Source organism: Saccostrea echinata, unplaced genomic scaffold (genome assembly GCF_033153115.1).
Source record: "Saccostrea echinata isolate AGI-Se365-2 ecotype Australia unplaced genomic scaffold, CSIRO_AGI_Sech_v1 ptg000029l, whole genome shotgun sequence".
NCBI classification, from domain to species: domain Eukaryota; kingdom Metazoa; phylum Mollusca; class Bivalvia; order Ostreida; family Ostreidae; genus Saccostrea; species Saccostrea echinata.
In genome coordinates, this window is record NW_026889778.1 from 22,023,693 (window position 1) to 22,035,350 (window position 11,658).

General features: G+C 32.8%; 1 protein-coding gene across 1 annotated transcript; it reads right to left on the bottom strand.

The window, feature by feature from the left end:
• Window positions 1-7,626: 7,626 nt before the first annotated feature.
• LOC133195101 (uncharacterized) lies at window positions 7,627-9,246 on the bottom strand. The gene has a single exon (XM_061330976.1). It carries the CDS (start codon window positions 9,244-9,246, stop codon window positions 7,627-7,629), a length of 1,620 nt encoding a protein of 539 aa, XP_061186960.1.
• Between the last annotated feature and the right edge of the window lie 2,412 nt (window positions 9,247-11,658).

The following is an 11,658-nucleotide window of genomic DNA, read 5'->3' on the forward strand; positions in this document are numbered from 1 at the left end:
ACATGTTTTGTTATGCGGTTGATATCCATTGTCAGTAAACGATTCCAGTATTGTACAGCGCTAATGCAGTATCTATAAAAAAGCAGCTTCCAACCGAATTCTCCATTGAGTACTGGTATAGGTGTAAATCTGTGTACCTCCAAGTAGTAATGAAGTGCGCGATTCTGTACAATCTCAATGCAGTGGTAGTTTCGAAGGCCCCATATTTCACTACGATAGTCCAAAACTAGTGCTACACAATTCAAAAAAGTTTTTTTTTGAAAGTTGAAATCCCTATATCTTTATATGAACGAATTTTGGAAATCATCCCCCCGAAAGCACGTCCACCTGCTATTGACAAAGTATTGGCATTATTTTGGAAACTACGTTTTTCATGGAATATTACACCAAGGTATTTATAATCCGAACTGTATTGTAGAATATTATCGTTGAGCTTAAATTGAATATCACTGCGGGATCCTTTTTTACTGAAATGCACTACTGCTGATTTTTTTCATATTTATACACAAGCGCCATTTTTTACACCATGTGGACACAGTATCCAAAATTTTTTGCATATTTTCTGTAGAATCGGATAACAGTGCAATATCATCAGCATACAGTAATATACTTAAATTTATTTCCCCTACCTGTACGCCTTTGTTCATATCTTTAATTTCTTTTGCAAGGTCGTTGATAAAAAGAGCAAAGGGGGTTGGTGATAGATTGTCTCCCTGTTGAACCGCAGTTGTACTTTAGAACCAATCTGTGCATAGATCATTTATCTTACATGTGACATTGTGTTTCAATAGATAGTCTTTATTACCTTATAGAAATCTCCGTCAATTCCGTTACGTAAAAGTGAGAACTTTAAAAGATCACGGTCAACTGTATCAAAGGCTTTTTGTAAGTCGATGAATGTCAAAAATGTTTCTTTTCTATTCTGTATAATACTATTGAGTGTGAATACGTGGTCTGCACAGGAACGTTCACGTCGAAATCCATTTTGTTCGTCAACCAGCAAATTGTTATCTTCCAGGTAGGGTACCAACCTATTGTTTAGAACAGAACTGTAGATTTTATAAATTGTTGATAGTAAACTATTCTTCGATAATTAAGCGGTACTCTCGGGTCACTATTAAAGTTTTTTTTTAAAATAGGACATATTATTGCTTGACGACATTCTGAGGGTATAATATTAGACTCAAAACATAACATAAATAATCGATGAATAACTTCTATAACACAGTCATATTTCAAAACTTCATACGGGATTTCATCAACACCAGTGGATTTTCCATTTTTAGATTTCAGGATACATCTTTGACCTCCCAAAATTCTATAGATCTATTGAGTTGAGGGTTGTGTTCTCTTAAAGGGTCAAGCATATTACTTTCCATAAAGTTAACTGGCTCTATAGCGTGTTGGAGAAAAGCATCATTGTAAAAAGTGTCTGTCATGAGAGGATTATATGAATTAGAGAATTCCGATTTCCAAACATTTTGCACAAAAGTAGGCTCAGTAGAAATATCTCCGTCACCTGTATAACACTCTTTCGGAATTTTATGTTTCCATTTAGGCACGAGAGATTTAAGTTCTTCCCAGAACCGCTTCGGATTTTTTGACGAAAAGTGTTCAAGATTAATAGCCAAGTTCAGGTTGTATTTACGGAAGAATCGCATTCGTACAGGGTGTTTCAGAAAACATGCAACCATTTTGAACAGTTATATTTTACTCGTGTTTCATCCAATACCATCCATCAACACGTTAAAGTAATAGGCACAATTTCAAAATTTAGTCTTGTAAAAATAAAATTAATCTGGCAAATAGATAATGAGTTACGGAAGAATAAAGAAAACCTTTAGGATTTCACCTAGTTACAAAATATGTTCTAAATGACGTCATTTTTGCTGAATGAATAAATGTAATCGATGCTGGAAATTTCTCATAACCATAACATAACATAGCACAAAATTTCTTTGTTATGAACCTTGACTAATTTTTTTTTTTTTTTACTATTTTGAGTTCATGTTGTAATGGTATGCACGTGTGTTTTATAAAATGTGACCTTTAAATGTCCCCAGAGATATAAGTCAAGGGTGGGGGGGGGGGTTGAGTCTGGTGAATGTCGAGGCCCAACGTTTTTGGGATTTGGAATAGGAAAATAGTCCTCCAAATATTTGTTTCAACCAGTCCAGTGTGTAACATTAAAATCATATTTCAGCATTTGATATACACCTCAGTTCTCATTTTTGAGTCTTATTCGTTTACAAGATCAGTTATTTTACTTTTAAGGATTTCATGCGAGTCCCTGAATAAACGTCTTTATCATTTTCAATGTTTTCATGTGCTCTAATTGCTTTCGTTCTTCCAATTTTTCCTTTCTTTTATAATTTAAGTTCCATTATATTCAAAATTTTTAACAATTTTGTACAACTTCCACTTTTTATTTAGTAAGTTCTTTGCATTCTGGATACCTATCTATATTGTCCTTATCACAATAACTAGCAACATACTTTGGTAAAACAGTGCCAATTGACATATGATTGCTCTTTAGTAAATTCCATATTCAGATGAAATGACCTGTTTTTCAATATGACGTCATAATTAATTAAAATGTTAATTATTTCCAAAATTTTTGTTATCAATAAAATCTTGAGCCTATTTACTATAATTTTAAATAAAACTTTTATACATTTCTGTTTGCATACCAATAACGTGAGGAAAGCAAATGATTGCATGTTTTCTGAAACACCCTGTATGTTGAGTTCTTGTTGAGCTTTTTTAACTACTCAAATGCTCTTTGTTTTAATGCGTGTTTTTTTTTCTTTTTTGTACTTTATACACACTTTTTCTTTATCAAACATGGTACTTCATAAATCAGTGAGTTCATTATTCCAGTAAGGTTTTTGTGTACGGAATTTTTTACGTGACCTATAAGACCAGTCAAATTTTGGAATCTTACTCTCCATTTCCCTTGTTATAACATTACACAATTCTTGATCAGTTCAATCAATGCTTTCTTGTGATTCACGACACGTCTCAATGCTCCTGATTATATTCAATAAACAAGTTCTTGCGTTTGGTGAAGACATAAAAGATGGAGGGATACACCGCAATTTGTATTTCTGATAATGCATTTTGTTGATAACAATCTGACGTTTTCTTTAGCTCCTTATATTTGTGACTCGCAGGTAACGTTCTAGTTTCATATCTATTGACTTTTTATATAACGAAAGCTATGCTCTTAAACTTAAATACATTCTTCTAATTAAATAATCTTTTTTGTGTTTGTATTGACTTTGGTGAATTTGGAAGGTCTCTTCTATTGACGATTTTCAAATCAGAGTTTCATTTTGATCATTTTTTTTTCACAAATGATACTGTCCTTAAACTTTTATTTATTGATTGTTATTGTTTAACGCCGAGTCAGCCACATTTCGGCGAGTAAAACTTAACGTTACCTGGTTACTTTTGAAATTTTTCGGATTTTTCTGGTGACCTCCAAGGATCCTACCTTTTTTTTTTTTTTTTTTTTAAAAAAAAAAAAAAAAAAAAAAAAAAAAAAAAAAAAAAAAAAAAACTTAAAATACAAATATATGAAAACAGCTTGATTGATAATTACAAACAAGTGCTATTTAAAATAGATACACCTAAAACTTAGAGTAAAAATCATATCCTTTCTTTAAATTCTACATACTAGATTTATGTTTATTAAAAAGATAATGCATTATTTTTACATTATTAATTAAAGAGTCTACTTCGTATTCTTAATTTTTTTTATAATAAACTGTTTTACATACTTGTTCATTCTGTTCTTCTTGATAATGAGCTGAATGTTTGATATGTCTCTTTATATTTATATTGCTGATGTACAGATCAACTTTGAATTGTATATTGATTGGTCCATATTCTAGAATTGTGTGCCCTTAGACTTTGAAAAAAATCAAATTGTTCAGGGTTTTGGGAACTGACCGATAATCACCAACATGTATATGTTGGAGTACCAACGGCTGGTTAAATTAAAAAAAAAAACAAAAACAAAAAAAAAAAAAACCAAAAAAAAAAAAACAAACAAACAAACAAGAGGCCCATAGGCCACATCGCTCACCTGAGCACATTGGCAAGGCAAAATCACAAAGCAGTTCATTATTGAAAAGATTACCGGGGGGGGTGGGGGGGGGGCTTGAATTATATTCTACCTGATGATGCTCCCATGTCAATACAACAAATTGCTTTGTTGTACTTGAAAAGATTTTTTAAAAAATTCCCATGTCTTCCATTGTAAAAACTTGATCCCCCATTGTGGCTACTTCCTATCCCAGCGGTCATCATTTGAACAAACTTGAATCTACACAACCTGAGGATGCTTCCATATCAATATGACTAAACATAGCTTTTTTGTTCTTGAGAAGAAATATTTTTTTCTATATGTTCTAATGTAAAACTTTCGATCCCAAATTGGGCCCCATCCTACCCAAAGGGGTTGTCATTTGAACAAAATTGAATTTTCACTACCTGAGAATGCTTCCTTATCAATATGACTAAACATAGTTTTTCTGTTCTTGCGTAGAAATACTTTTTTTTTTATGTTCTTATGTAAAATTTTTGATCCCCCATTGGGCCCCACCCTAGCCCCAGGGGGTCATCATTTGAACAAAATTGAATTTACACTACCTGTGACTCATCATGGCTTTGCTGTTCTTGAGAAGAAGATTTTTAAAGATTTTTCCCTTTTATTTCTATGTTAAACTTTAATCCTCCATTGTGGCCCCGCCCTACCCCCGGGGGTCATGATTTGAACAAACTTGAATCTACACTACCTGAGGATGCTTCCATATAAATATGACTCATCACGGCTTTGCTGTTCTTGAGAAGATTTTTAAAGATTTTTCCCTGTTATTTCTATGTAAAACTTTGATCCTGCATTGTGGCCCCGCCCTACCCCCGGGGGTCATGATTTGAACAAACTTGAATCTACACTACCTGAGGATGCTTCCATATAAATATGACTCATCATGCCTTTGCTGTTCTTGAGAAGAAGATTTTTAAAGATTTTTCCCTTTTGTTTCTATGTAAAACTTTGATCCTGCATTGTGGCCCCGCCCTACCCCCGGGGGTCATGATTTGAACAAACTTGAATCTACACTACCTGAGGATGCTTCCACATGAGTTTCATCTTTCCTGGCCCTGTGGTTCTGGACAAGAAGATTTTTAAATGATGCTATTAATTTTTCACCAATTCTTTATTATCTCCCCTTGAAAGATGGTGTGGCCCTTCATTTGAACAAACTTGAATCCCCTTCACCCAAGGATGCTTTGTGGCAAGTTTGGTTGACATTGGCCCAGTGGTTCCGGTGAAGAAGTTGAAAATGTGGAAAGTTTACAGACAGACGGACTGACGGACAGACGGACTACAGACAAAATGTGATCATAAAAACTCACTTGAGCTTTCAGCTCAGGTGAGCTAAAAACTAACCAGAAACTCGATATTTGAATTTTTTTTCGTTTACATCCTTCATTATGTTTTATCAGTTGGCTCTGAAATATTCAAATAATATATGTCAGAAAGAGCATTTGTATCTTTAAAAAAATGTTTCGATTAAGAAAGAGAATTTTCTATTCGTGTCCTCTTTTTTTAGTACGAAATGAAAAATGAACACAATGCGAATTCAGAAAATGATGATTATTTTTATTCATTTTCCTTGTTGAATAGATCAAGAATTCGTGCAGTAACTATTTCTGTTATCATAAAAACACATCTATAATATTTGTTCAATACGTATTTAATGACAAAAGTCAAAGGGTTGGTGAATCCACCAAATTGAATTATCACTATCTTATTCAAATAAAGATTGATCTTGGTGGTTCCCTCAAGAAACAAAAATAAATTAGAAGATACATAATTCTACAATTCATTAAAAAAATTAGTGAACTCACCAACAAACCAATTTAAACATCTTTAAGAAAATTTATTGATTCTTCCAAAAATACGAAATGGAAATTCTTCTGAAATTTACAAAAAAAAAAAAAAAAAAAAAATTGGAATTGGTGAAATTACCAATTAATTTTAAAAATGATGAGTACTTTTCATAAACTTAAAAACGCCGTTGGTGAATCCACCAGTTTTAAGACACTGACACAATCCATTGAGAGAAACTTAGTGCTCGAACCCCCAAAATGCAGAAACGTACAACTAATATTGTCCATAAATATCTTACAAGGAAGGAGTTCGGTGCACTCACCAAAACATAAAAAAAATCGAAGAACAACGCATTTCCAATTTTTGTTTCCAAATACTAGGTGGATCCACCAAAATGCAAATAAGAATACATGTACGGTATGATATATTGTCCACATTGCCGATTGATATACTTAAAGTGGTCTTAGTTTGGTGGATCTACTAAAATCATAAAAAAAAAAAAATTCATTTGCATAGACTTAGTGACCCTACTTCAATACCTAAGTCTACACAAAATTCATGAAAGTAAAAAAAAATAGTTTATACACAAAAGAATATTAAGCTGGTGGATTCACCAGAAAGATCGAAATCTACAAGTCACTCCTCTTTATTCAACCTTGTCGATACACTCGCAATTTTACAATATGTGGACCTACCAAGAAAAAAAAAATCAAATAAAATCAAAAATAAAATACAATGCCAAAGAATTGTGAACACGTTCAAGAACAAAATCAAAGCTTGAACAATAAAAATACCCCTCCATACAGACCTTTATCTGCAGCTAAATATGTGAATGAAACACTTTTCTCTATCTAAAATGATATAGTTTTGACCAACAGTGATAAATAGAATGTTCTTGACAAGCTTGGAAGATATTGTAAAAATAGTATAGCAAATTATGACCCGTGTCCATTTAGCAAAATTAATATTCACGGTGTGTAAAGGGTTTAAACTTGCATCAGGGGCTTCACTCGATTCAAAAAAGTTGGTCAGAATGATAAAGTAGAGAGATTATTAAGGATGCCAGATTCAATTGCTTTGATCTTTTGTTTGATATATTTCTTTGTTCATGTTTGTACAATGTAATGTTTACATACAGGATACCAAGATTGTAAAAGAAGAGCCAAATAACTTCATCTATTTAAGTTCATCTTTTTTTTTTTTTTTGGGGGGGGGGGGTGTCAAATGTATTGTGTATTAAGTCACTCATATTTTCATAAAGGGTTTAAATCTTGACATGCTGACAATTACACATAAACTCGCATACAATATATTTGTCTTTGTACTTCTAACAGATTTACTCAGCGGTATATACAAACTGCGATAACGTTCATCAATGTTTATCTTTTAAATGATATGACTCATCCTTAAATAATGCGATAAACAATCATGTCTTTTTTAAATAGTCATCGTAATTCTGGAAAAATCATACATGTGCACTTGCCTTTAATCTTCCTTGTATGCACAAGGGAATATGTAGGAAATGAAATATATTTTTAAACGGTGGAAAAAAGAATAATGATTTATTTGTTGCACATACTGACAATTGATATGATTGAAGGCATAGTACAAACAAAATAACATTAACAATTATAATATCAGTCGTAAACGATAAATTTCTTCACGACAAATTCTGTCTTTAGTCTCGTTATTAGACTAACTGTATGGAAGTTTTGTATCTAGCGTCACTCCAGGTATTTAATAATTCTGATCTTCCCCGTGTAGTATTCGCCCAGAACGAGATTGTCGTCGGTGTTAATACTTATTCCTGCAGAACACGGGCGTTTAATATAACGAAGGAATTTCCCATCACAGTCTATGATGTGAATTATATTGTTTGCAAAATCACTTATCAGGATTTGGTGGTTGATGTCAGCAGCAATATCTGATGGCTGAAACTCCATGTACTCGGATGATGTGGAGATATTACCCAGATACTTGAATCTTAATTCTCCAAACGAGTCACCGACTTTAACAGCATTTGCAGAGTAATCGGCAACACATATATCTCCATTACCATTCTCTGTCAGACGAAGCTGGGAGCGGGAGCTGGTAGAAAACAAAGGCCTTCCTTCTCTGTCATATTGAATCACTTGAATCTGTGTCTTTCCTGAATACAACACTACTTTACATTGACTCCAATCCTTGGAGCGCATGCTAACCAGCAAATCTCTTGTTTTAGTATGGCAAATACCTCTCGGATACCAATCCCCTAATTCCAAAAGTATGCCAACTTTACCATCGCTATAAACGTAAACTTTCGTATCATGTAAGGACGCTGCTGTGAACACTGGTTCCTCATATACATTAGTAGACAATATTGAAATATCAAATTTTGTTATTATATCGTCTATGATAGAACCACTCTTGCTTATTTTTTTTAGTGTTTTGCCATTTCCACTTGTCAAGATCTCATCTTTTCCAATACATTTCACCTGCCACAACTTTTTTCCTGATTTTCCGTAAGGACTCTGAATAGTTTCAAGAAGTGTAGGACTGTCCATCATCTTTAAAATACCAGACTGCCTGTTTGAAACATCGCTGAACTGAAGTGAACCAAACATACTTCGAATTTGATGTTGATTAATTGGACTGGGAGAAAAGTTTGGACAATGAATTTTACGTATTTGTGGACCCTTTCTTAAGTTTGGATCAAATGGTTTGTAGTTTATTATGGCTGTGGCATCACTCGATCTGAGAAGACTATTGTTTTTCTGCATTATTGCATTAAGCTCTTTTTCAGTGTTTTCTACCAAGGTCGTGTTTTCCTCGTTCGCCCCTTCAGCTTCTTTTTTCTGTTTGTTCACTAATTCTCGTAATAGAACAGCTTCTTGATGTACTGCTTCACACATTTTATCTTCTTGGTCCTTTATTTCTGAGAGAATTTTGCCAAACTCAGCAGCAGGCATAAGAGACCCGACTTCAGTGAATTTGGGAACAATAATATTTTGCAATTCATGGGTATCAGCTTTTATTCGGGACTTATATTTTTCAATTATATTTTTTATTCCTATAAAAGCGTGACCTTTGTGAGATCCCGTAATACAATCATGGCAAACTGGTATTCCACAGGTTTTGCAGAATGTCGCGCATTGGTTTTCTTCGTGTGTGTTACAAAAAGAAAAAGCAAGTGTGTCCTTTTTCCGTGATTTATAGTCTACAACTTCGTGTTCTCTTGATTTGTCGGCAAGGTGTGAGGATACACATTCGTTGCAGATGCCAATGTGGCAAGGGTTGCAGTGATGTTCCACAGAATTAGGACAGAAACAGCAAGAAATTATATCTTGTCCCTGGACGGTAGTCATAATTCCTGTTGCTAAAGTCCTGAAATAGAATGAATAAATGGATGGAATTGAAGACAATCTTCTATTAACAAAATGTCATTTTGGGAGCCATATTTTGTTGAGCCCCATCACTAGCAGGGAAAAAGAAATTTCGAAAACTTATTGTAAATCTTCCAAAATTGCAGATGGTTGTGAAAACATACAGGTACTTGTACGTATGTTTTCCTTGAAATCCCTAAACCTGTAATTTTCTTCACAGGCAAAAATTTTAGTCAAAGATTTTTACGTCCTTGGGGATCCCTGGAAATTCAATCAATTTTCCGACGTATTTACATGAAATTGTAAATCAAATGTGAAACAAATAGTCTTTTGACTGTCATATAAGATGAATGAGAAAGTGTGTAACATAAAATTATGTCAGACGGGCCGACGGCCGAGTTCATCATCAGTGTAAACTGTAAACGAATTTTTTGGAATAAATCATATAGACAGTCAAACTTCTCTAAACCGGCCGGCTGCAAGACTGAATAAATTGGTTGGAAATCAGGGGTGCTCTGGTTTACTGAGAATTTATCTACACAATAAACCGCTTTCTGAAATAACTGCAAATTAAAGTTAATTCCCATACTAATAACCAAAGAGAGATAGTGTTTATATTCATGTGTTATAAATAATCACATAAAGAAGTACTTTGAACGTTGTTTTATTTATATGTGCGCCATTGTGTGTTTTAATGATGGAAGAATCACTGCTCAAGAAATTTACACAGTCATATTGCTTGCTTAGCAGCGTTAAAGCATTGATAAGCGACTGTGGGTTTCGTAAGAAGTAAAGAAGCTAATATTCAGTGGATGAAAATATTATGTAGAGATGGTTTATCATGAGGGATGTTTGATGATGAATTTTACATACTAGCAGTATTTATGTAGAATTTTAGCTACTGCTGTAATAAAAATTCACATAAACATCTACATTTCAAGCAAAAAGTACTTATAATGGAGTAAAATATATGTTGTGTCATTGATTCTGTAAGTATCTGGCATATGCACAAGGTAGGCATTGTTCACATTGATCCCGGTGATCTTAAAAAAAAAACGTATAATTATTATCAGCTTGTATCTAATTTAAACCAGATTTCAAGAATTCACCTCAATTATTCTGTTATCAAGGATTATTTCCACACTTATTGTTAATTTTTTTTAATTCAAAATAAATAAAACAGAAAAACAAAGTTTTCTTAGCACCATTGACGTCTATCGCTTACAACATTCACAATTTTATTTCAAATTTTGTATTAATTAATACATGTGATTAGAAAATTTATGAGGAAAATTTCATTTCCTTAAATAATGAAATATGTACTATGATATACATTGTTGAATTATTTTATTTTGGTTGCCAAGCCTATTTGCGTCCAGGTCTTAGGCCGCTTATATCCAGTCAAAGTATGATGCAACACATATACTGTTTATCATTAGGCAATGATTTCAAATGAATTAATTTATAAGGCTAAATTTTGTACACAACTAAGACTGATTTTTAAGACATGCCAGGTAATTGTCTACCCTTTGACAGCAATGCCAAAAAATGTATTTAAAACCATTAAACCAGTTTTTCAGACGTCCAATATTGGCTCGGTCATTATCAGTCATCTGGCCAGGGATATTTATAATACCACGTTATGGTAAAAAAAATGGCAAAAATAATGATGTGAAATTACCTATGTTACTTACTTTTTTTGGAAAAAAATGTAAAATTATCTAATAGCTAAATAACATAAGATTTAATTAACTTTTTTCCTACAAAAAAAGTGTCTTGTGAAAAAAATCTTTATAAATGAAAATTATCACCATTTATTTTCGTCCCTTCTTCATTTAAAAAAAAAGATTTCATTAATTACAAGTTTATTTAAATTTCAATTACGAAAAATAAATTATGTCCTTTGACTTAATTGTGGTAACATTTACTTCCGTGACAGAAGGGTTTGTGTGTTTGAAAGATTTATGTCATTTCAGAAAAAAAGAGAATGACATTGTACCCCATTTAAAAGATTTAAAGGTAAATGCATTGATAAATTCTAACAAAATGCAGACATATGGAGTTGCCAATTTTATGTTGTTTCACAAGGTGTTTCTATTTTTATTCTTGGTGTAAAATAAATGCTCCCTCCTCCCCCCCCCCCCAAAAAAAAAAAAAAACAAAACAAAACAAAACAAAACATATATTTTTCAAATTATCATTGATATGGGTAAGAAAGTAAATAAATAAATGGCCTCATATAAAAAGGTAAAATTTTGATTGCTTCTGCTTTTTTGTGTAAACGTTCTGATTTGCACGTACATGTAAAATGGTGTATAGCTGCAAACGGTTAATTTTACATTTTACTTGTGTTCCTTACTTTGTTGCGGAAATATTATTTGCAATTAACATGAA

Excerpts from the sequence above, each read along its gene's own strand:
- LOC133195101 (XM_061330976.1), bottom strand. The coding sequence starts at position 9,246 with ATGACTACCGTCCAGGGACAAGATATAATTTCTTGCTGTTTCTGTCCT.